This window comes from Chelmon rostratus, chromosome 15 (assembly GCF_017976325.1).
Source record: "Chelmon rostratus isolate fCheRos1 chromosome 15, fCheRos1.pri, whole genome shotgun sequence".
In the NCBI taxonomy this organism is placed as follows: Eukaryota; Metazoa; Chordata; class Actinopteri; order Chaetodontiformes; family Chaetodontidae; genus Chelmon; species Chelmon rostratus.
In genome coordinates, this window is record NC_055672.1 from 6,818,355 (window position 1) to 6,845,223 (window position 26,869).

General features: G+C 44.6%; 6 gene segments (V, D, J or C); all 6 read left to right on the forward strand.

The window, feature by feature from the left end:
• Positions 1–9,069: 9,069 nt before the first annotated feature.
• On the forward strand, positions 9,070–9,558 carry LOC121618477. The segment is given in 2 exon segments: positions 9,070–9,145; positions 9,224–9,558. Coding segments are annotated over 2 exon segments (396 nt in total).
• Positions 9,559–9,724: 166 nt separating this feature from the next.
• Positions 9,725–11,125, forward strand: LOC121618979. The segment is given in 4 exon segments: positions 9,725–9,811; positions 9,989–10,284; positions 10,608–10,735; positions 11,011–11,125. Coding segments are annotated over 3 exon segments (471 nt in total).
• A 1,035-nt stretch (positions 11,126–12,160) lies between these two features.
• On the forward strand, positions 12,161–12,742 carry LOC121618478. The segment is given in 2 exon segments: positions 12,161–12,238; positions 12,408–12,742. Coding segments are annotated over 2 exon segments (396 nt in total).
• A 1,155-nt stretch (positions 12,743–13,897) lies between these two features.
• Positions 13,898–14,989, forward strand: LOC121618479. The segment is given in 3 exon segments: positions 13,898–13,982; positions 14,119–14,438; positions 14,723–14,989. Coding segments are annotated over 3 exon segments (642 nt in total).
• Positions 14,990–16,686: 1,697 nt separating this feature from the next.
• On the forward strand, positions 16,687–17,268 carry LOC121618480. The segment is given in 2 exon segments: positions 16,687–16,764; positions 16,934–17,268. Coding segments are annotated over 2 exon segments (396 nt in total).
• A 75-nt stretch (positions 17,269–17,343) lies between these two features.
• On the forward strand, positions 17,344–18,057 carry LOC121618481. The segment is given in 2 exon segments: positions 17,344–17,521; positions 17,699–18,057. Coding segments are annotated over 2 exon segments (411 nt in total).
• The last annotated feature ends 8,812 nt before the right edge of the window (positions 18,058–26,869 follow it).

The window sequence follows — 26,869 nt, forward strand, 5'->3', positions numbered from 1 at the left end:
AATTGAAAAACTTCCTGCCTCATGCAATCTGTTTCAGGTTTACATAATAAAGAGACATCCTTGTCAAGAATTTCAAAGTCTGACTTGCTCACATATTATCATTGTTCCTCACTGTTTCATGTTCAGGATGATTGTCCAGCTTCGGTTTGAAAATATCATCAACGCTGCACATCACAAAATCCATCACATCACTAAACCTGACCTTTTCAGGTTCCTATAGTTCATGTGATCTACAGGGGCGGGGACGTACTGTAGGGAGACCTATAGACCTCCAGTCCTCAGGGTGTACAGAGCAACTGACAGGATCACATCACACAATGGAGTGACACTCCCACCTGTACCTCTTCAAATCAATTATATGAGAGTAGTTTCTGTCTCTCAGATAATGGATACAATCATCATTGCACAAGGTCTGCTCACATTGTCAGTCTTCCTGATGTGGATGACAGGTAATTTACCATAAAAACCAATTGTGGACCATGAAAAGACAAGTCAATACTTTAGGCTGTTGATCTCATTATAGTTTGTCATTTTGGAAGTCATGTCCAAGAATCATAACGATTTGCTGCTTTGCACTCAGGTCTCATTGATGGAAGTGATGTCACTCAGACTGGCATACTGTGGAAGGAAAAAGGTGAAAGCGCAACAATAAACTGCAGCCACATAAAGGGTGTTGGCTATTACCAGATGTACTGGTACAGACAGCTGCCAGGAGAAACAATGAAACTCATCGTGTTCACATCAACTGCCAACAAAGATTATGACTTTGGAGATTTCAGCAAAGAGAAATTCTCAGCCACCAAACCTGATGCTCACAGTGGGACTTTCACAGTCAACAATCTGGTGCCAGAAGATAAAGGCTTGTATTTCTGTGCTGTGAGTGAACACAGTGATGCAGATGCACTCAACAGCTGAACAAAAACCCCAGTACACTGTTTGCATAATTGTATCACATGAACTGTAGGGGGACCTCAAGCACCACATGAGTTTACTCCCACTTTGATTCATCACGTAAATAGGATCAGAGAACATCACAGAAGATACTGACCCTCCTTCCTGAAACTCCTCATATCTCCAACTCCAAAACATGGACATTATCAAACACAAGCTCCTCATCTTATGTTTATTACTGTTTTGGATATAAGTGTGGCGGTTGGTATTGTCTGTGCTGTTATTTTGAAGGTCCATTTCCTGTGTTCTGTTTTGTGGGCTGTAACTTTACGTTTTGTTTTCCTGAGGCTCCCTTCCCCCCCGATGCGTCGAGGAGTGTTTGGGCACACCTGAGTTCACTTCAGGAGATTAGGACGCCTATTTAACCTCTGCGGAGTGACTCCTCGACGCCAGAGTATACTTCCACGTACCGTGGTATCAGTTGGTCTCAGTCTCCTGTGGTATAGTACGTTTTGATAGCTTGCTGAACTTTTTTGATTAATTGTTTGTCTCTTCTCTTTTTGTTCCAGTGCCTCCCTTGCCCACACAGCCCAGCACTCTCTGGATCTCTCTGAGTTCGTGTTTTGTTTGGACCTCACGCTGCCAGCGATTGTTTCAGTTATTGCCTGTTGTTGCAAAATAAACTTTTGTTAACCTTCTCCGTTTCCGCCCCTGGGTCTCTCTCTGCACCCGCCGTCACAGAATACTCTGGCCAAACATGGACCCAGCGGATTCGGACCCCTTTCGAGCGGCGCTCGCCCATCAAGGTCTACGTCTCGGCCAGCACGAGGACATGCTGCGGGGAGTAATGGAGGCAGTACAAGGTCTCAGCGTCCAAGTCCGTGACCTCACCGCTTACCTCAGCCGCACGGACACCCGTGGCTCTCCTTCCTCCCCAAGTCCCACACCAGCGCCACCCCCACCGGCAACCGCTGCAGCCCAATCTACCTCTCTGTCTGTCTCTCAGCGTGAGCCGTATGTGCCGGCCCCCGAACCCTTTTCAGGTGAAGTTGGTAATGCTGGGGGGTTTATCTTGCGCTGTTCACTAGTATTTGATCAACAACCCCTTAGTTATCCTTCTGATAGAGCTAAGATAGCTTATACAGTTAATTTGTTACGGGGCAGGGCAGCGCAGTGGGCTACAGCGTTATGGGAACAGCACTCCCCCATTCTCTCGTCTTTCGACAGTTTCTCGAGGGAACTTAGTCGTATTTTTGATCATTCACGACAGGGGCAGGAAACTGCTAAACGCCTATTCTCCTTGGCGCAGGGAGCGAGATCAGTGGCAGATTACTCTATTGACTTCCGTATCGCAGCTTCAGAGAGCGGGTGGGGGGAGTTAGAGCTACGAGGTGTTTTCTTACGGAGTCTTTCTAGTGAGTTAAAGGACGAATTAGCTTCCAGAGATGAACCCGATTCCTTAGAGTCATTAATCTCCCTCGCCATACGCATAGATAACCGCTTGAGAGAAAGACAGAGAGAGAAAGCCCAGACTCGCCTCTCTCATGTTCACGAGCCAGCTTCCCTCGCTCCCCCTTCAGCCAGTGGCGGATCCCCCGGCCACTCCGCTGCTCCCTCCACGTCCTCCTCTCACCCTTCGGAGCCCATGCAGTTGGGTCGGACCCGTCTCCACCCCAGCGAGCGGCAGCGACGTTTCAGCCAGCGGCTCTGTATCTACTGTGGCCAGGGAGGTCATTTTCTCGCTAACTGCCCTCAGACGCCAAAAGGGCAGGCTCACCCGTGACGGAGAGCGCACTGGTGAGTCAGACATCCCCTAATCCCAGCTCTCCCTCCCGTATTACCGTGCCCTCCTGTCTGCTTTGGGGTCGTGAGTCGCTTCCCATGAGGGTTCTGATTGACTCAGGGGCAGACGAGAGCTTCATCCACACCGAACTAGCCACCCAGCTTAAGCTCCCCCTTGAATCCCTCCCGGTGCCCAGAAATGTAACCGCCTTAGACGGCCGACGTATAGCTCAGGTCACTCAACGTACGGTCCCGGTCACGCTCATAATCTCTGGGAATCATAGAGAAGACATCCAATTCTTCGTCATTCCTTCCCCTCAGATTCCCCTGGTGTTGGGCCTCCCCTGGTTGCTTAAACATAACCCCCAGATAGACTGGACTACAGCTAGTATCTCCACCTGGAGCCCATTCTGTCATGCCCACTGTCTTCGTTCGGCCAACCCCTTTTCTTCCCGTGTTTCTCCACCACCTCCCACGCCCCCTGTCCTTACCTCCGTGCCTCCCGAGTACCATGACCTAGCCCCTGTGTTCAGTAAAGAGTTAGCCCTGTCCCTGCCTCCTCATCGCCCCTACGATTGCTCCATAGACCTCCTCCCTGGTGCTCCTCTCCCTTCTAGTCGGCTGTATAACCTGTCACGCCCCGAGAGGGAAGCCATGGAGACATACATCCAGGATTCTCTAGCCTCTGGACTCATCCGCCCCTCATCCTCTCCGTTAGGGGCTGGCTTCTTTTTTGTTAAGAAGAAGGACGCCTCCCTTCGCCCCTGCATCGACTTCCGTGGACTTAACGACATCACCGTTAAGAACAGGTACGCTCTCCCTCTCATCGACCCCTCCTTCGAACCACTCTGCTCCGCCACCATCTTCTCCAAGCTTGATCTGCGTAACGCTTATCACCTCGTCCGGATAAAGGAGGGTGATGAGTGGAAGACAGCTTTCAACACACCGTTAGGTCATTTCGAATATTTAGTCATGCCTTTTGGTCTCACCAACGCCCCCGCTGTCTTCCAGGCTCTCATTAACGATGTCCTCAGAGACATGTTAAACCGGTTTGTTTTCGTTTATTTAGATGACATATTGATTTTCTCTCGAGATCTAGAGGAACATAGACAGCATGTAAGACTAGTGCTTCAGAGACTTCTTGAGAATAAATTGTTTGTTAAAGCGGAGAAGTGCGAGTTTCACTCTGACTCAGTGGGTTTCCTCGGCTATATCATCGCCAAGGGTCAGCTAAGACCCGATCCTGCCAAGATCCAAGCTGTCACGGATTGGCCCGTTCCCACCACCCGGAAGGAGTTGCAGAGGTTTCTCGGCTTCGCTAACTTCTACCGCAGATTTATCCGTGACTACAGTAAGGTAGCTCTTCCCCTCACTAGACTTACTTCTGTGAAAATCCCCTTCCAGTGGTCTCCCGATTCCCAACAGGCTTTCGCCCAGCTTAAAGCACTGTTTACCTCTGCCCCGGTGCTCAAACACCCCGATCCCACTCGTCAGTTCGTGGTCGAGGTGGACGCTTCCGACTCCGGTGCTGGTGCCATCCTCTCCCAGAGAGACCCTCAGACTCACAAACTGCATCCCTGTGCTTTCTTTTCCCGCCGCTTATCCCAGGCCGAGCGGAATTACGACGTCGGGAATAGAGAGTTGCTGGCTGTGGTTTGGGCGCTTCAAGAATGGAGGCACTGGCTGGAGGGCGCTACGGTTCCCTTTTTGATCTGGACTGATCATAAAAACCTCGCCTACTTACGCACCGCGAAGAGGCTTAATCCCCGCCAAGCCAGATGGGCTCTGTTTTTGAGCCGGTTCAATTTCACCCTCTCCTATCGCCCCGGCTCCCGTAACACTAAGCCCGACGCCCTGTCCCGTCTCTATGCCCCTCCCCTGGACTCGGAACATCAGGATGTCATCCTCCCGCCGGCTTGCATCGTGGGTATGGCTACATGGGAGATCGAATCCCTCGTGCTCCAGGCACAGAAGCAACAACCGGACCCTGGTTCCGGTCCCCCCGATCGCAAGTTTGTCCCGGATTCGGTCCGGTCGCAAGTTCTCCAGTGGGCTCACTCCTCTAGACTTACCTGTCACCCTGGTTTCCACCGCACCCTCCAGTTCCTCCGTCAGAGCTTCTGGTGGCCGAGGATGTACCGCGACACCCGTGCATTTATTGCCGCTTGCTCTGTCTGTGCCAGGGGAAAAGCTTCTCATCATCCCCCTGCGGGGTTACTGCACCCCTTGCCCGTCCCAAGCCGCCCATGGTCTCACATCGCCGTGGACTTTGTTACTGGTCTTCCTCCATCTGAAGGTAACACTGTCATCTTAACTATTATTGATCGCTTTTCCAAGTCTGTGCATTATGTTCCTCTGCCTAAACTGCCTTCTGCCCTCGAGACTGCTAGTCTACTCGTGACTCATGTGTTCAAGCTTCACGGAATTCCCCTCGACGTGGTCTCGGACCGGGGTCCACAGTTCGCTTCCCAGGTGTGGCAGGAGTTCTGTAAGGCGGTGGGGGCCACGGCAAGTCTGTCCTCTGGTTACCATCCCCAGAGTAACGGCCAGACAGAGCGAGCCAACCAACATCTGGAGTCCGCTCTTCGCTGCGTGGCTGCTCATCATCCCGTCTCTTGGAGTACACACCTGCCTTGGATAGAATATGCCCACAACTCCCTCTCCTGTTCGGCCACAGGTATGTCACCGTTTCAGTGCTGTTTGGGTTATCAACCTCCCTTGTTTCCCGAGCAGGAGACTGCGGTATCCGTCTCTTCTGTGAAGGAGCACCTCCGGAGGATTAAGGAGGTATGGCAGTCTGCCAGAGCTGCTCTCACCCGCTCCACGGAGAGGAACCGACGGCTGGCCGACGCTCGCCGCGTCTCCGCCCCCGAGTACCGACCGGGTCAGCAGGTGTGGTTGTCGTCACGGGATCTTCCGTTGGATGTCGAGTCACGTAAGCTCTCTCCCCGTTTTGTCGGTCCTTTCGAGGTGTTGAAGATCATTAATCCGTCTGCCGTCAGGCTCAAGCTACCAGACTCTATGAAGGTCCACCCCACCTTCCATGTTTCCCTGTTAAAGCCGGTGCATTCCAGCGAGCTCAGCCCGCCGGCCGCCGCCCCACCTCCCCCCCGCCTCATTGATGGTCATCCCGCCTACACGGTGTCACGGATCTTGGATGTCCGTCCACGCGGCCGTGGTTTCCAGTTCTTGGTGGATTGGGAGGGTTACGGTCCAGAGGAGCGTTCCTGGGTCTCCAGGGGACTCATTCTGGATGACTCTCTCCTTCGGGACTTTTATGCCGCTCACCCGGACAAGCCGGGTAGAACGCCTGGAGGCGTTCGTTGAGGGGGGGGTACTGTGGCGGTTGGTATTGTCTGTGCTGTTATTTTGAAGGTCCATTTCCTGTGTTCTGTTTTGTGGGCTGTAACTTTACGTTTTGTTTTCCTGAGGCTCCCTTCCCCCCCGATGCGTCGAGGAGTGTTTGGGCACACCTGAGTTCACTTCAGGAGATTAGGACGCCTATTTAACCTCTGCGGAGTGACTCCTCGACGCCAGAGTATACTTCCACGTACCGTGGTATCAGTTGGTCTCAGTCTCCTGTGGTATAGTACGTTTTGATAGCTTGCTGAACTTTTTTGATTAATTGTTTGTCTCTTCTCTTTTTGTTCCAGTGCCTCCCTTGCCCACACAGCCCAGCACTCTCTGGATCTCTCTGAGTTCGTGTTTTGTTTGGACCTCACGCTGCCAGCGATTGTTTCAGTTATTGCCTGTTGTTGCAAAATAAACTTTTGTTAACCTTCTCCGTTTCCGCTCCTGGGTCTCTCTCTGCACCCGCCGTCACAATAAGATACATTAGAGGAAAATAATCTTGTTGTATTACAATTTGTAACTACCACTACTTCAGGGATGACAGCAATAGTATGAAAGTGGTCAACTCTATGAGAGTCTTAATGTTCACATGTGGTGACCTTGACTGTAACATACACAGGTCTTACTGAAGGAAGTGCTGTCATTCAGACTGACATCCTGTGGAAAAACGAGGGGGGACAATGCAACAATAAACTGCAGCCATACAAAGGGCCTTTTATTCTACCAGATGTACTGATTTAGGCAGCTGCCAGGAGAAGCATCAAAGAAATTAGTAGTGGGAGTGAAGATCACAACTTCAGAGATTTCAGTGAAGAGAAATTCTCAGCCACTAAGCCCGATGCTCACAGTGAAGAATCATAAATCATACATGTCATAAATCATCTGAAGATAAAGGCTTGTATTTATGTGCAGGGCGTCAGGGACCACAGTCACACAGTTAACTTGCAACATTGCTCAAAAACCTCCTTACGAGAGCTTCTCTTAATCCTGTATTGCTATACTAACAATTACTACACTATGTCCCAACACCAATACCTTAAGATTGTTTAAAAAAGAAAAAATGTAATTGCTGAAATCGCAAATATCATAACAAGTTTCCAAATTTACACAAGCTAAATCTCTGAAATTTAGCTCTTGTTTGAAACTAAAATGTGTGGAATAAACCATTATTGCTCAAGACAGAGAGGCATGTATGTATGGATCTATATAAATATGCTACTGAAAAGGCCTGGTCATTTTCATACCAAGTTCAAAAGAAGTTGCAGATTTATTTTTCTGTCAACCGACTAATTGTTTCATCTATCGATATTAGAAAGAACAGTGCACACAAGTGTGCAGACAGGTATTGCTACACAGTATCAACTGACACGCATGGCTATGTATGTGTACACTCTATCACAATTTCCTTCAGCAATGATTGGCTCACTAATGGTTAGAACTATAAATCAGCACAAAAAATGACAATTACCAACAGAAAGCAACCTCTCTGAACCCATTACAAAACGTATTTTCGAACATTTAACAACAACAAACTACTAAACGGGAATCGAGAACTGAACCGTTGAGAAGTGGTTCCAAATTGCCCGATCAATCAGAATCACATGCTTTCGAGCTTATCAGCTCTTTCGATCAATGCCGGTATTCTTTTCAATATTTTTTGACAGCACATTTAAAAAACAATGACGCCAAACTCATTAAGAAGGAAACATGCAACAAGGAGTCATGGCAGATTGGAAGAAACAAGTCAGGGTGGAAACACCAGCAACACCATGAAATATCTTTTTATGCAACATGGGTCGGGTGGTAATTTTCTCACCTGCAGGAGGAGACAAACCTCAGCAAATGAAACAATTAAAAACACCCACTTTCTTAAACTACAGAATAAACACAGCGCTGTACACTGCTGAGAAAGTGAAAGCTGTGATGTGCTGGCTACAACTGACACCTACCCTGTTCATTATACTATAACGGCAATGTCTTCTGAAGCTGGAAGGACCTGAAAGGAAAGCTAACAGCATAGTCTCACATTTAAACATCCTTACTATGATGCTTATGGTCTTTATATTTTGTTGCCTTCATCTGCTGGGGAATGAGGGTGAGTATTGCAAACAGAGCCACACATTAAACAGCTAAATCTATCATTGTCTAAAATAGCATCCGCTCTTTTTCCACAGGTGCCTCTAAAACCAACAGTGTCTTCCAAACACCTCCTTTCATCATTTTGAGAGCTGGTGAATCTGTTGTCAGTGGGATCAACTGCTCACACAATATAACAAATTATGATCGTATCCTCTGGTACAAACAAGACCAACACAAAGCTCTGAAGCTCCTGGGATATCTGAATGTGAACTTCCCGTTCCCTGAGGACAACGTGAAAGGAAAAATCAGCTTTGATGGGGATGGCCGTAAACAGTCGAGCCTCAATATTTCAGATCTTGTGTTAAAAGACAGTGGTGTGTATTTCTGTGCTGCCAGTCAGCACAGTGCTGCAGATTCCCCACAAGTCAATACAAAAACCTTTATGTCAGCCAGGCAAACACGATGTTCAGGCCTTGAACACCTGCAGCCAGTCTCCATCTAAACTACGCCTTTGAAGATTTTATCACCTGTTTTCAACTCGACCTCATCTGAAGTCATGCTGTAGACACAGTTCTACAATATGTAATGTATATAATCCTTGGGTGTACAAAGCATGTTTGTGATACAGTCTCATGACTGATGGTATCTGGAAGGCATCCAAACTATTCAGCTTCCAATAAAAACATCCCTGTCAATAAGATCACAAGTTATATTTTTAATATAATATAATGTAATAGTGCCATGCCAGTACAGATATATACTCCATATTCTGTTTTAAGGATTATCACAAATTACATCATATCATAAAATCTGTCTTCCTCTGCCTTGTCAGTGCGACTAATATGAATTACAGGTAACATTCATGACAGTGATGAACTGTAGGGGGACCCGCAGGACCACATATGCTCAGTGACACTCCCACCTGTGACGCTTCATCTCTATGTAACAATATGAGACTCTGGCAGTATCATATAACAGAACATGGACATCATCATCAAACAAGACCTCCTCATACTGTCACTCTTTTCGCTGTGGGCTACAGGTGACTTGTCATTCCTCCAGTTATCACTGTTATTTTGTGAGAGTTTATAATTGGTACATTTTACTATTACACATACAGGTCTGACTGGTGGGAGTGATGTCAAACAGATTTCCACATTATGGAAGAAGGAGGGTGACAGTGCAACAATAGACTGCAGCCACAAAAAGGGTGCTGGCTACAACCAGATGTACTGGTACAGACAGCGGCCAGGAGAAACAATGAAACTCATCGTGTTCACATCAACTGCCAGCAAAGATCATGACTTTGGAGATTTCAGCAAAGAGAAATTCTCAGCCACCAAACCTGACACTCAAAATGGGACATTCACAGTCAAGAATCTGGTACTAGAAGATGAAGGCTTGTATTTCTGTGCTGTAAGTCAACACAGTGATACAGACACATGTGAAAGCTGAACAAAAACCCCAGCGCACTCTTAACCAACTGTACTCATCTGCTCGACTGTAGGGGGACCTCAAGCACAATCACAGAACATCACATAATACAGCGACACTCCCACCTGCAACTCGTCATATCTCTGTTGTTACGTCACACCTCTCATCACACACACTCACAGTGACTCTGGTCTCTAATGTCAGTTGGCTCAGGACACAATAATGATCACAGCTGGTCTGATCACACTCTCTGCAGCTCTGCTCTGTATTGTAGGTACTGTACATTATGAGGCTGACGACTGAGAGGACAAGTTTTCGCTTCTGTTTACAACTTACACTTTGTTAAAACAAAAAAATACTAATGATTTGATTTTAACCATTCAGTTTGCATGATGAAGAGGAGTCACTGGTGGTTCTGTAACATGACAAGATTTTTTTTAACCCCCCACAGATCTAATCGAGGGGAGTGATGTCACTCAGACCCCTCCGCTGTGGAGGGACGAGGGTCAGTCTGCCACGATGAACTGCAGTCACACTAAGGGTGGTAGTTTTTACCAGATGTACTGGTACAGGCAGCTGCCAGGGGAGGGAATGAAGCAAATTGTTTTCACGACTCGAACTCCCCCACATAAATATGAAAGTGGCTTCAGTGAGGACAAATTTCCAGCACAGAAGAAAGATGCTCAGACTGGATCTCTGACGGTGAAGAAGCTGCTGCTTGAGGACAGTGGAGTGTATTTTTGTGCTGTGAGTCAACACAGTGATACAAGAGACTTAGACGGCTGCACAAATACACACAAATGTGAATAGACGATAACAGCAGCTTTGATGGACTACAGAGGGAGCTCTAGACTAACACTGGTACTGATGACTGTGATTATTTTTTAGGACACATGACAAGATTTTTGTTAACATTCAGCATTATGTGTGGTAATAGTGGCTGTGCAAAAGAATGTTTCAATACATGGCTGAGGACGTTTTTTTACAAGATTGATGAAGGGAGAATACATGTGAAATGATGGGCAATGAATTTCATTTCAGGTCTTTGTTATTATGTTTCCTTTCATAAGGTGATGGTACAGTATGTCTGTGATGTGAGGAGGCAGTTCAGGGGACGAGGAGAGGACAATGCATCATGGCACCACCCAACTAAACAAATGTTTCTTTTCTTGATGGGAGGGTTTACCCAGTAATAGAGGTGTGAATATTCAGTTGAACTGCACTTACAGTGATGAAAACAAAAGTACCAATAAAAAGGTTCTTAAATTCTACCATAAAACACAAGATGATTGTCTTCTGTATAGTCCTGATTCTCATACATGATTCAGGTAAAGTAACAGAAGTTTTCCAAAATTGTTTTCGTGGGTTAACATCTGGAACTCTTGTGGAGCTTCAACTTTTACATATATGACAACTTGCCCTCGTACCTTCTGATTCTACATCGTTTTGTGTTTTTTGTCAACTTTTCAACAGGCTCCTCTCTCAGTGACAAAGTCCAACAGACTCCAGCTGACATGTACCACCAACCAGGAGAAACAGCCAAAATAAATTGTTCACACAGTATTGAGAACTATGACCGAATCCTCTGGTACAAGCAAATGAAGGATGGACAATTGCAGCTCCTGGGATACATGTTAGTAAACAATGGATTTCCAGAGAATGGAGTGGACGTGAGGATAGAAGGGAATGCAGATAAAGACCAGACCTGCACATTAACAACTGAAAGGCTGAGCAGCAGTGCAGTGTACTTCTGTGCTGCTAGTTTACACAGTGCTACGCATCACTGCTGTTCAGAACAAAAACCTCATCATCACATGTCTTCATGTCTGTACTACAGCTCATAGCCTCTTACACCTGTATTCCCTCCTCTCAGTAGCTGGTGGTGTATCTTTAATCAGACTTTGATACTGAGCCAGTGGTATATACACCACACAGCCACAACATTAAAACCACTGACAGGTGATGTCAAAAACATTGATCATCTTGTTACAATGCAATGTTTTGGAGGGGAACTATTCACGTGGATGTTATGTTGACACATAATATCCACCTGAACATTGTCACAGACAAACAGACCACCGCCAAGGCAACCGCACTCCCCAATGGCAGCAGCTTCCCCGTGCATGACAACGCGCCCCATCACATCGTGAAAACTGCTCAGGAATGGTTAAAGGAACACGACGAACAGTTCAAGGCGTTGACTTGGTCTCCAAACTCGCCACATCCCAATTCAATCGGCCATCTGCTCAATGCGCCAGAACCAGCACGAGCCACAGAGGCCCACCCCAACACACAACACCCAAACTACCCACTGCCAACATCTCGGTGCCAAACACCACAAGACACCCCCAGATGGGTCAGAGCTGTTTCAGCGGCACATGAGGGACCTACACAACATTAGCCAGGTGGTTCAATGTTATGGCTGATCAGGGTAGTTGATTATCACAAAATACATCATATCATAAAATCTGTCTTCCTCTGCCTTGTCAGTGCGACTAATATGAATTACAGGTAACATTCATGACAGTGATGAACTGTAGGGGGACCCGCAGGACCATATATGCTCCGTGACACTCCCACCTGTGATGCTTCATGTCTCTGTAACTATATGAGACACTGGCAGTATCTGTCTAACAGAACATGGACATCATCATCAAACAAGACCTCCTCATACTGTCAGTCTTTTGGCTGTGGGCTACAGGTAACTTACAATGAAATCAATGTGTTCACAATTACAAGTTTACAGCAAATTATTGTCTCATGTCATTCCTCTAGTTATCACTGTTATTTTGTTGTATCTCAGCTAACAGTAGAATCCAAAATGCTGAGTGAGAGTTTATAATTGGTAACTTTTACTATTACACATACAGGTCTGACTGATGGGAGTGATGTCAAACAGATTTCCACATTATGGAAGAAGGAGGGTGACAGTGCAACAATAGACTGCAGCCACAAAAAGGATGCTAACTACAACCAGATGTACTGGTACAGACAGCGACCAGGAGAAACAATGAAACTCATCGTGTTCACATCAACTGCCAGCAAAGATCATGACTTTGGAGATTTCAGCAAAGAGAAATTCTCAGCCACCAAACCTGCCTTTGACAGTGGGACATTCACAGTGAAGAATCTGGTGCCACAAGATGAAGGCTTGTATTTCTGTGCTGTAAGTCAACACAGTGATACAGACACATGTGAAAGCTGAACAAAAACCCCAGCGCACTCTTAACCAGCTGTACTCATCTGCTCGACTGTAGGGGGACCTCAAGCACAATCACAGAACATCACATAATACAGCGACACTCCCACCTGCAACTCGTCATATCTCTGTTGTCACACCTCTCATCACACACACTGACAGTGACTCTGGTCTCTAATGTCAGTTGGCTCAGGACACAATAATGATCACAGCTGGTCTGAGTTTTCACTTCTGTTTTCACTCTTACAACTTCAGTTAATATAAAAAAATACTAATGATTTGATTTTGACCATTCAGTTTGCATGATGAAGAGGAATCACTGGTGGTTCTGGAACATGATGATTGATTGTTGATTTATTACCTGCCACAGGTCTAATTGAGGGGAATGATGTCACTCAGACCCCTCCGCTGTGGAGGGACGAGGGTCAGTCTGCCACGATGAACTGCAGCCACACTAAGGACGATACCTATTTCCAGATGTACTGGTACAGACAGCGGCCAGGGGAGGGAATGAAGCAAATTGTTTTCACGACTCCAACTCCCCCACATAAATATGAAAGTGGCTTCAGTGAGGACAAATTTCCAGCACAGAAGAAAGATGCTCAGACTGGATCTCTGACGGTGAAGAAGCTGCTGCTTGAGGACAGTGGAGTGTATTTTTGTGCTGTGAGTCAACACAGTGATACAGGAGACTTAGACGGCTGCACAAATACACACAAATGTGAATAGACGATAACAGCAGCTTTGATGGACTACAGAGGGAGCTCTAGACTAACACTGGTACTGATGACTGTGATTATTTCTTATGACACATAACAAGATTTTTGTTAACATTCAGCATTATGTGTGGTAATAGTGGCTGTGCAAAAGAATGTTTCAATACATGGCTGAGGACGTTTTTTTACAAGATTGATGAAGGGAGAATACATGTGAAATGATGGCAATGAATTTCATTTCAGGTCTTTGTTATTATGTTTCCTTTCATAAGGTGATGGTACAGTATGTCTGTGATGTGAGGAGGCAGTTCAGGGGACGAGGAGAGGACAATGCATCATGGCACCACCCAACTAAACAAATGTTTCTTTTCTTGATGGGAGGGTTGACCCAGTAATAGAGGTGTGAATATTCAGTTGAACTGCACTTATAGTGATGAAAACAAAAGTACCAATAAGAACGTTCTTAAATTCTACCATGAAACACAAGATGATTGTCTTCTGTATAGTCCTGATTCTCATACGTGATTCAGGTAAAGTAACAGAAATTTGTTTTCACCGGTTAACATCTGGAACTCTTGTGGAGCTTCAACTTTTACATATATGACAACTTGCCCTCGTACCTCCTGATTCTACATCGTTTTGTGTTTTTTGTCAACTTTTCAACAGGCTCCTCTCTCAGTGACAAAGTCCAACAGACTCCAGCTGACATGTACCACCAACCAGGAGAAACAGCCAAAATAAACTGTTCACACAGTATTGAGAACTATGACCGAATCCTCTGGTACAAGCAAATGAAGGATGGACAATTGCAGCTCCTGGGATACATGATAGTAAACAATGGATTTCCAGAGAATGGAGTGGACGTGAGGATAGAAGGGAATGCAGATAAAGACCAGACCTGCACATTAACAACTGAAAGGCTGAGCAGCAGTGCAGTGTACTTCTGTGCTGCTAGATTACACAGTGCTACACATCACTGCTGTTCAGTACAAAAACCTCATCATTACATGTCTTCATGTCTGTACTACAGCTCATAGCCTCTTACACCTGTATTCCTTGCTCTCAGTAGCTGGTGGTGTATCTTTAATCAGACCTTGATACTGAGCCAGTGGTATATACACCACACAGCCACAACATTAAAACCACTGACAGGTGATGTCAAAAACATTGATCATCTTGTTACAATGCGATGTTCCGGAGGGGAACCATGGGTGCTGGTATTCATGTAAATGTTATGTTGACACGTAGTTCCACCTGAACATTGTCACAGACCAAACAGACCACCGCCAAGGCAACCGCACTCCCCAATGGCAGCAACTTTCCCGAGCATGACAACACACCCCATCACATCATGAAAACTGCTCAGGATTGGTTAAAGGAACACGGCGAACAGTCCAAGGCATTGACTTGGTCTCCAAGCTCCCCACATCCCAATCCAATTGACCATCTGCTCGATGCGCCAGAACCAGCACGAGCCACAGAGGCCCACCCCAACACACAACACCCAAACTACCCACTGCCAACATCTCGGTGCTGAACACCACAAGGAACCCCCAGAGTTTCCGTGTCCATGCCCGATGGGTCAGAGCTGTTTCAGCGGCACATGAGGGACCTACACAACATTAGCCAGGTGGTTCAATGTTGTGGCTGATCAGGGTAGTTGACATGTTGCTCATGATGTTAAGAGGAGGAGGAGAATGCACTATGACACCACCCACCCAATGCCTTCATGTTGCTTTGCTGATAGGAGGGTTTATTCAAAGAGGAGGATGGAAATATTCAGTGCAACTGCTGATTCACTCACAATATCTTTCACATCAACAATACATTTATGACCATACAAAAGAATGAATACAGAAGACAGCATGATGATCTTATTCCTAGTCATTCATTTGAACATTATTCTGGTTTCAGGTAATGTCAACTAATGTTTTTACTTCTTTAAAGACTTTACTGTTTCGTCTTTATTGGACAGGACTGATGCAGAGGTACAGGAAAGGGGAAGCAGGAGAGGGGAAGACATGCAGAAAACAACCCATTACTTGAATCAAACCCAGGCTGCTGCTGATTCAGCCTCAGTTCAGCACTGCTATTTTAGCTGGAACTGAATTTTATGACAATGCTTAAAATTTTCCATTGCCCATTCTTATAATATTGTTTTGAATGATTGCTTTTCAACAGGTTCCTCTCTCAGTGACCAAGTCCACCAGACTCCACCTGACATGTACAACAAACCAGGACAAACAGCCAAAATCAGCTGCTCACACACCATTACAAGCTATGACCAAATCCTCTGGTACAAGCAGTCAAACAGACAACTACAGTTCCTGGGATACCTGTATGGAGGCAGTGGAGAACCAGAGACTGGAGTGAATGTGAAGATAGAGGGAGGTGCAAGCCAAGATCAAACCTGCACATTAACAATTGAAGGACTCAACCTGAACAGCAGTGCAGAGTATTTCTGTGCCGTTAGTTCCACAGTGCTACATATCACTGCTCCTCTGTACAAAAACCTCCTCATCAGACATTTTTTATCTCTGTATCACAGCTCACAGAGCCTTGCACCTGGAATAAGCCACTTGAACCAATGTTGGTTTTTCATCTGATGAAGATCAGAGATTATAATGGGAGGTGCTTTCTGCCTTTAACGTCCCACCTCCCATCATTAAAAGCCTCAGACTTTCTGTGGCTACTGTGGCAGCACCTCATTTTGAGACAACTCAAATCCTCATTGCATTTACAGTCTCATCTCTGTGGCTTCAAGGCACAAGGACTTACGGTGTAATAGATCTGTAGGTTTAATCGTGATTTATAACTATCTATTCAAATGGAAACAGACTGAGGAAGACCTACACATAGCCTCAGATTAAATATATATAATTATGAAACTAGACTGAAAATATCTTAAGTACAGACTTAAGTAAAACATTTTAATGTTTTTCACCTTTCACATGTCTGCACTGAAGACTGAAACACAAGCGATATATTTTTATTTGCATGCAATACTGCCATGCCAGTACAGATATATACTCCATATTCTGTTTTAAGGATTATCACAAAATACATCATATCATAAAATCTGTCTTCCTCTGCCTTGTCAGTGCGACTAATATGAATTACAAGTAACATTCATGACAATGATGAACTGTAGGGGGACCCGCAGGACCACATATGCTCAGTGACACTCCCACCTGTGATGCTTCATGTCTCTGTAACTATATGAGACACTGGCAGTATCTGTCTAACAGAACATGGACATCATCATCAAACAAGACCTCCTCATACTGTCAGTCTTTTGGCTGTGGGCTACAGGTGACTTACAATGAAATCAATGTGTTCACAATTACAAGTTTACAGCAAATTATTGTCTCATGTCATTCCTCTAGTTATCACTGTTATTTTGTTGTATCTCAGCTAACAGTAGAATCCAAAATGCTGAGAGAGAGTTTATAATTGGTAACTTTTACTATTACACATACAGGTCTGACTGATGGGAGTGATGTCAAACAGATTTCCACATTATGGAAGAAGGAGGGTGACAGTGCAACAATAGACTGCAGCCACAAAAAGGGTGCTGGCTACAACGACATGTACTGGTACAGACAGCGACCAGGAGAAACAATGAAACTCATTGTGTACACCACACTCGGCAATGACGATCATGACTTTGGAAGTTTCAGCAAAGAGAAATTCTCAGCCACCAAACCTGCCTTTGACAGTGGGACATTCACAGTCAAGAATCTGGTGCCACAAGATGAAGGCTTGTATTTCTGTGCTGTAAGTCAACACAGTGATACAGACACATGTGAAAGCTGAACAAAAACCCCAACACACTCTTAACCAGCTGTACTCATCTGCTCGACTGTAGGGGGACCTCAAGCACAATCACAGAACATCACATAATACAGCGACACTCCCACCTGCAACTCGTCATATCTCTGTTGTTACGTCACACCTCTCATCACACACACTGACAGTGACTCTGGTCTCTAATGTCAGTTGGCTCAGGACACAATAATGATCACAGCTGGTCTGATCACACTCTCTGCAGCTCTGCTCTGTATTGTAGGTACTGTACATTATGAGGCTGACGACTGAGAGGACAAGTTTTCGCTTCTGTTTACAACTTACACTTTGTTAAAACAAAAAAATACTAATGATTTGATTTTAACCATTCAGTTTGCATGATGAAGAGGAGTCACTGGTGGTTCTGTAACATGACAAGATTTTTTTTAACCCCCCACAGATCTAATCGAGGGGAGTGATGTCACTCAGACCCCTCCGCTGTGGAGGGACGAGGGTCAGTCTGCCACGATGAACTGCAGTCACACTAAGGGTGGTAGTTTTTACCAGATGTACTGGTACAGGCAGCTGCCAGGGGAGGGAATGAAGCAAATTGTTTTCACGACTCCAACTCCCCCACATAAATATGAAAGTGGCTTCAGTGAGGACAAATTTCCAGCACAGAAGAAAGATGCTCAGACTGGATCTCTGACGGTGAAGAAGCTGCTGCTTGAGGACAGTGGAGTGTATTTTTGTGCTGCGAGTCAACACAGTGATACAAGAGATTTAGACGGCTGCACAAATACACACAAATGTGAATAGACGATAACAGCAGCTTTGATGGACTACAGAGGGAGCTCTAGACTAACACTGGTACTGATGACTGTGATTATTTCTTATGACACATGACAAGATTTTTGTTAACATTCAGTATTATGTGTGGTAATAGTGGCTGTGCAAAAGAATGTTTCAATACATGGCTGAGGACATTTTTTTTTTTTACAAGATTGATGAAGGGAGAATACATGTGAAATGATGGGCAATGAATGTAACACCATATGTACTCTGTAATCTAACTGACCATAGATTTGCCACTTGATTTTGTTGTATTTTAATTCTTTTCCTGTTGGTTTCACACTAGGTTTAATTGCACTTTCATTCTGTTTAAATTTCATAAAATTTTGAAACCTATTCCATCCAAAATTGTGACATCAAAGGAAGAGTGCTGAAAAAGTTCAATGTCATTTTAGCATAAAAGTTAACTAACTGGCAATGGAAACAGTATCTCACGAAATAATCTTAACTCAAGATCGACTTAATTGACCATCAGCACTCTTAAAAAAGACAACGAGATACAGTTAAAAGCTCAAGAAAGAGCTAGTAAGTAAAGTAATAGTGTCAAATGAGTGTTCAAACATTGCAAAACACACATCAACATACAAAATAGTTTATATAGAATTAATTTATTAGAAGCTAACATACAACAGATCATACAACAGTTTTTATTTATTTATTATTTTTTACTATCACGAAGTGTAAGCATTGTAACTTCAACTAGAAAATTCCCCCTGGGAAATTTTGAAAGGGACACGGGGTGCGTTCGAGCCGACAAAATTATCTACGTTTTAAAGTTTGAATGAAGTCTCTAGGAGAAACTATGGCGAAGCAGCGGACAATTGAAAAAGGCTGCAATTTGAGAAAACTGCAGATATCAGAGGCAGTCAGTCCCTGATTAATGAATTGCTCCCAGCTGTGTTTCTGTGGCTTTCTCCTTGTCTGTCTCTGTTGATCACCTCAGCTGTCTGTGTCTGCTTCTCTCCTCTGCTTCATGTCTCTGTTAACATGAATTAATGAACTGAATCAATAAACATGAATGGAGCTAATGCTAACAGAGCTAACAGAGCTAACACTAACTGAGCTAACAGCTAACGGTGCGAATATCGCTAACGGCGGTAGCGCTAACAGAGCTAACTGTGCTAGCAGAGCTAATAGAGCTAACAGCGTTAACAAGGGGGCGGGGGGATGGGGTTTTCATTATGCATTTGTCTGTGTGTGTGTGTTTATGTATCTGTCGTTGTGTGTGACTGCGTATGTGTGTGTCTTCGTCTGTTTCTGTGGCTTTCTACTTGTCTGTCTCTGTTGATCACCTCAGCTGTCTGTGTCTGCTTCTCTCCTCTGCTTCATGTCTCTGTTAACATGAATTAATGAACTGAATCAATAAACATGAATGGAGCTAATGCTGACGGAGCTAACAGAGCTAACACTAACGGAGCTAACAGCTAGCGGTGCGAATAGAGCTAACGGCGCTAACGCTAACAGAGCTAACTGTGCTAACAGAGCTAATAGAGCTAACGGCGTTAACAAGGGGGCGGGGGGATGGGGTTTTCATTATGCATTTGTCTGTGTGTGTGTGTTTATGTATCTGTCGTTGTGTGTGACTGCGTATGTGTGTGTCTTCGTCTGTTTGTGTGTGTGTGTCTGCTTGAACTACACAAGCAGCCCAACCAGCTCCTACATGGAGATGTGTCTGGTATATGTGTGTCTGAATGTGTGTGTGTGTGTGTTTGTTTGTGTGCGTGTGTAACTTCTGCCCCACCTGCTGATAATTACCTCTCTACCTCTCCCACTTTTTACCTGTTCCTGTTCAGTTTTGACGTGCTTGTTTTTAATCACTTTTTAGCTGTTGGTTAGCCCTGCTTGTGTGTGCGTTTGTGTGACTACTGTCTCAACCTTTTTGGCAAAGCGCTTGGTGAAGCTGAGTTTAACTGTTTGTTGGACGGAGATTGTTTTCAAACAATGCCCTTGTTTTGACTGAGCTCGTTAAGATAATCATTCTCAGGCTTGTTGTCCTGCAGATGTGTGTGCGTGGGTTATTGACCGGTGTGTGTGTAAATGACAGTTACACCTGTTAACTGAAAAGCGGCTTTTTCGCTGTCGGTTTCTTCCGAACAACTTGCGATTGTGTCAAAACCGTAGCTGCTATCAAAAAAACGATTACACTGTGAGATGCGGACAAGTCTGGGCCAGATGTACGTGTGTTTTATGTCCAGATATTCTTTAGAAAAATGACAAAATGGTCGACTTAAAAAGACTCTGCGACTCAGAGAACAGGAGTTTGTATTGTATGCAGTGAGATTTGGGTTCGGCGAACCTCCTGAACTAAATCCTCTGGTGAGAGAACCGTACCTCGTATCAGAGTGTACTATAGATCATCGGACTCCCGAGAACTTCCTGAGTCCGACCATCTCCTCGTTTTATTCCTGACACAACAACTTTTCGTTTTATGGCGATCTAAAAACAGGAGGCATTTCTGCTTTGCTCACAAAACAGCTCTGAATTTTAACATGGGACTTAATGGGAGAACAGGAGGGCGCTGGCTGCACAAAACGTCTCACTATTTAAATTCAGTAAGTCTCTCGGCTTTTTCGAGGACATCACACGAAAGAGGACAAGTTTGTCTACAAAAGATCCCAAAATTATGCGTGTAGAGTGTAATTTGTGGCCGTAGCGACGAGAAAAAGAGAAGATTTTCAGATCGTTTTTAGACTCTGTGCCACTCTAGCACGCACTCTAGCACGAACATTCCGCGCAATACACACCCATTATAATCTCAAAATTTCCCGCCAAACGATCACTGTCATTGAACAGTGACTGATCAAAAACTATAGGACCAATCAAAATGTGGATGAACACACCAATAGACCAGACTTGGGTCTACATTTTAAAGTTGAAATGAAGTCTCTCGGTGAATGTATGCCTGAGCTACAGATGTTTGAAAAACTCCAATTTCAATCTTGTTTTTTTCGCCCGTCCCATTCATTTCTTATGGGAAATTTATCGCAGTTTTTCGCGTCTTACGACGCGAAAAACTGCGATAAATTTGAGAAAAGTAATAGCACACCGATCCCGAACAATACGCACGTTTTGATATATAATTTGCGAGGGTTTTCTCAAAGCTGCGGGGCGAGTTTGAGGACGAAAACTTGGAGGAAGATGAAAAATAACTAGAAAATTCCCCCTGGGAAATTTTGAAAGGGACACGGGGTGCGTTCGAGCCGACAAAATTATCTACGTTTTAAAGTTTGAATGAAGTCTCTAGGACAAAGTATGGCCGAGCAGCGGACAATTGAAAAAGGCTGAAATTTGAGGAAATTTCCCCATTCATTTCTTATGGGAAATTTATCGCAGTTGTTTGCGTCTTACGTCGGCCTTCGATGGTCATAGCTCGAAAACCGTAAGAGATATCAAAATGTGCCGAGGGTCATTTTGAGCCGACAAAATTATCTACGTTTTAAAGTTTGAATGAAGTCTCTAGGAGAAACTATGGCGAAGCAGCGGACAATTGAAAAAGGCTGCAAATTGAGAAAACGGCAGATATCAGAGGTAGTCAGTCCCTGATTAATGAATTGCTCTCAGCTGTGTTTCTGTGGCTTTCTCCTTGTCTGTCTCTGTTGATCACCTCAGCTGTCTGTGTCTGCTTCTCTCCTCTGCTTCATGTCTCTGTTAACATGAATTAATGAACTGAATCAATAAACATGAATGGAGCTAATGCTAACGGAGCTAACAGAGCTAACACTAACTGAGCTAACAGCTAAAGGTGCGAATATAGCTAACGGCGCTAGCGCTAACAGAGCTAACTGTGCTAACAGAGCTAACAGAGCTAACGGCGTTAACAAGGGGGCGGGGGGATGGGGTTTTCATTATGCATTTGTCTGTGTGTGTGTGTTTATGTATCTGTCGTTGTGTGTGACTGCGTATGTGTGTGTCTTCGTCTGTTTGTGTGTGTGTGTCTGCTTGAACTACACAAGCAGCCCAACCAGCTCCTACATGGAGATGTGTCTGGTATATGTGTGTCTGAATGTGTGTGTGTGTGTGTGTTTGTTTGTGTGCGTGTGTAACTTCTGCCCCACCTGCTGATAATTACCTCTCTACCTCTCCCACTTTTTACCTGTTCCTGTTCAGTTTTGACGTGCTTGTTTTTAATCACTTTTTAGCTGTTGGTTAGCCCTGCTTGTGTGTGTGTTTGTGTGACTACTGTCTCAACCTTTTTGGCAAAGCGCTTGGTGAAGCTGAGTTTAACTGTTTGTTGGATGGAGATTGTTTTCAAACAATGCCCTTGTTTTGACTGAGCTCGTTAAGATAATCATTCTCAGGCTTGTTGTCCTGCAGATGTGTGTGCGTGGGTTATTGACCGGTGTGTGTGTAAATGACAGTTGCACCTGTTAAACTCTTCCCTTGAAAAGCGGCTTTTTCGCTGTCGGTTTCTTCCGAACAACTTGCGATTGTGTCAAAACCGTAGCTGCTATCAAAAAACCGATTACACTGTGAGATGCGGACAAGTCTGGGCCAGATGTACGTGTGTTTTATGTCCAGATATTCTTTAGAAAAATGACAAAATGGTCGACTTAAAAAGACTCTGCGACTCAGAGAACAGGAGTTTGTATTGTATGCAGTGAGATTTGGGTTCGGCGAACCTCCCGAACTAAATCCTCTGGTGAGAGAACCGTACCTCGTATCAGAGTGTACTATAGATCATCGGACTCCCGAGAACTTCCTGAGTCCGTCCATCTCCTCGTTTTATTCCTGACACAACAACTTTTCGTTTTATGGCGATCTAAAGACAGGAGGCATTTCTGCTTTGCTCACAAAACAGCTCTGAATTTTAACATGGGACTTAATGGGAGAACAGGAGGGCGCTGGCTGCACAAAACGTCTCACTATTTAAATTCAGTAAGTCTCTCGGCTTTTTCGAGGACATCACACGAAAGAGGACAAGTTTGTCTACAAAATGAGCCCAAAATTATGCGTGTAGAGTGTAATTTGTGGCCGTAGCGACGAGAAAAAGAGAAGATTTTCAGATCGTTTTTAGACTCTGTGCCACTCTAGCACGCACTCTAGCACGAACATTCCGCGCAATACACACCCATTATAATCTCAAAATTTCCCTCCAAACGATCACTGTCATTGAACAGTGACTGATCAAAAACTATAGGACCAATCAAAATGTGGATGAACACACCAATAGACCAGACTTGGGTCTACATTTTAAAGTTGAAATGAAGTCTCTCGGTGAATGTATGCCTGAGCTACAGATGTTTGAAAAACTCCAATTTCAATCTAGTTTTTTTCGGCCGTCCCATTCATTTCTTATGGGAAATTTATCGCAGTTTTTCGCGTCTTACGACGCGAAAAACTGCGATAAATTTGAGAAAAGTAATAGCACACCGATCCCGAACAATACGCACGTTTTGATATATAATTTGCGAGGGTTTTCTCAAAGCTGCGGGGCGAGTTTGAGGACGAAAACTTGGAGGAAGATGAAAAATAACTAGAAAATTCCCCCTGGGAAATTTTGAAAGGGACACGGGGTGCGTTCGAGCCGACAAAATTATCTACGTTTTAAAGTTTGAATGAAGTCTCTAGGACAAAGTATGGCCGAGCAGCGGACAATTGAAAAAGGCTGAAATTTGAGGAAATTTCCCCATTCATTTCTTATGGGAAATTTATCGCAGTTGTTCGCGTCTTACGTCGGCCTTCGATGGTCATAGCTCGAAAACCGTAAGAGATATCAAAATGTGCCGAGGGTCATTTGGAGCCGACAAAATTATCTACGTTTTAAAGTTTGAATGAAGTCTCTAGGAGAAACTATGGCGAAGCAGCGGACAATTGAAAAAGGCTGCAATGTGAGAAAACTGCAGATATCAGAGGTAGTCAGTCCCTGATTAATGAATTGCTCTCAGCTGTGTTTCTGTGGCTTTCTCCTTGTCTGTCTCTGTTGATCACCTCAGCTGTCTGTGTCTGCTTCTCTCCTCTGCTTCATGTCTCTGTTAACATGAATTAATGAACTGAATCAATAAACATGAATGGAGCTAATGCTAACGGAGCTAACAGAGCTAACACTAACTGAGCTAACAGCTAAAGGTGCGAATATAGCTAACGGCGCTAGCGCTAACAGAGCTAACTGTGCTAACAGAGCTAACAGAGCTAACGGCGTTAACAAGGGGGCGGGGGGATGGGGTTTTCATTATGCATTTGTCTGTGTGTGTGTGTTTATGTATCTGTCGTTGTGTGTGACTGCGTATGTGTGTGTCTTCGTCTGTTTGTGTGTGTGTGTCTGCTTGAACTACACAAGCAGCCCAACCTGCTCCTACATGGAGATGTGTCTGGTATATGTGTGTCTGAATGTGTGTGTGTGTGTGTGTTTGTTTGTGTGCGTGTGTAACTTCTGCCCCACCTGCTGATAATTACCTCTCTACCTCTCCCACTTTTTACCTGTTCCTGTTCAGTTTTGACGTGCTTGTTTTTAATCACTTTTTAGCTGTTGGTTAGCCCTGCTTGTGTGTGTGTTTGTGTGACTACTGTCTCAACCTTTTTGTCAAAGCGCTTGGTGAAGCTGAGTTTAACTGTTTGTTGGATGGAGATTGTTTTCAAACAATGCCCTTGTTTTGACTGAGCTCGTTAAGATAATCATTCTCAGGCTTGTTGTCCTGCAGATGTGTGTGCGTGGGTTATTGACCGGTGTGTGTGTAAATGACAGTTGCACCTGTTAAACTCCTCCCTTGAAAAGCGGCTTTTTCGCTGTCGGTTTCTTCCGAACAACTTGCGATTGTGTCAAAACCGTAGCTGCTATCAAAAAACCGATTACACTGTGAGATGCGGACAAGTCTGGGCCAGATGTACGTGTGTTTTATGTCCAGATATTCTTTAGAAAAATGACAAAATGGTCGACTTAAAAAGACTCTGCGACTCAGAGAACAGGAGTTTGTATTGTATGCAGTGAGATTTGGGTTCGGCGAACCTCCTGAACTAAATCCTCTGGTGAGAGAACCGTACCTCGTATCAGAGTGTACTATAGATCATCGGACTCCCGAGAACTTCCTGAGTCCGGCCATCTCCTCGTTTTATTCCTGACACAACAACTTTTCGTTTTATGGCGATCTAAAGACAGGAGGCATTTCTGCTTTGCTCACAAAACAGCTCTGAATTTTAACATGGGACTTAATGGGAGAACAGGAGGGCGCTGGCTGCACAAAACGTCTCACTATTTAAATTCAGTAAGTCTCTCGGCTTTTTCGAGGACATCACACGAAAGAGGACAAGTTTGTCTACAAAATGAGCCCAAAATTATGCGTGTAGAGTGTAATTTGTGGCCGTAGCGACGAGAAAAAGAGAAGATTTTCAGATCGTTTTTAGACTCTGTGCCACTCTAGCACGCACTCTAGCACGAACATTCCGCGCAATACACACCCATTATAATCTCAAAATTTCCCGCCAAAACGATCACTGTCATTGAACAGTGACTGATCAAAAACTATAGGACCAATCAAAATGTGGATGAACACACCAATAGACCAGACTTGGGTCTACATTTTAAAGTTGAAATGAAGTCTCTCGGTGAATGTATGCCTGAGCTACAGATGTTTGAAAAACTCCAATTTCAATCTTGTTTTTTTCGCCCGTCCCATTCATTTCTTATGGGAAATTTATCGCAGTTTTTCGCGTCTTACGACGCGAAAAACTGCGATAAATTTGAGAAAAGTAATAGCACACCGATCCCGAACAATACGCACGTTTTGATATATAATTTGCGAGGGTTTTCTCAAAGCTGTGGGACGAGTTTGAGGACGAAAACTTGGAGGAAGATGAAAAATAATAAGAAGAAGAAGAAGAAGAAGAAGAAACGCGCGGGATAGTAATAAGTGACTCGGGACGTTGCCCCGTGTCCCTAATAAGAAGAAGAAGAAGAAGAAACGCGCGGGATAGTAATAAGTGACTCGGGGCTACGCCCCGAGTCACTGGCTCCTGCAGCTATTTCATAGCTGTAGGAGCCAGTGACTCGGGACGTTGCCCCGTGTCCCTAATAAGAAGAAGAAGAAGAAACGCGCGGGATAGTAATAAGTGACTCGGGGCTACGCCCCGAGTCACTGGCTCCTGCAGCTATTTCATAGCTGTAGGAGCCAGTGACTCGGGACGTTGCCCCGTGTCCCTAATAATAATAAGAAGAAGAAGAAGAAGAAACGCGCGGGATAGTAATAAGTGACTCGGAGCGTGCCCCGTGTCCCTAATAAGAAGAAGAAGAAGAAGAAGAAGAAGAAGAAACGCGCGGGATAGTAATACTGGCAGCAGAGCTGGCAGCAGAGCTGCAGGAGCCAGTGCCTCGGAGCGTGCCCCGTGTCCCTAATAAGAAGAAGAAGAAGAAGAAGAAGAAGAAACGCGCGGGATAGTAATAAGTGACTCGGGACGTTGCCCCGTGTCCCTAATGAGGTCAGGTTTTCTCATGCTGTTAACTGAGTTTTTTTTTCTTTCTTTCTTTTAAATTGGATTATGACAGTCAAAAGGCAGACAGGAAATGGGGAGAAGGGTATGATGTGCAGGAAATGTCTCAAATTGGTAACGGTTGTGACCATGAGGTCATGTGGCATGCAAGACGTTCCCGTTAATAGTGTTTTAACATCAGTGATGTTTTTAAATGCACGATTGGTTTATTTGGTCAGAATTATATTACATATTTGGAGATTTTCTAAAATGATTAGTATATAATGAACAGTAGATAAGAATGTTCTTAAATTCGACCATAAACCAGAAGATGATGACAAAGATATTTATATGGAGTCTGTGATATGTAAGAAGTAGC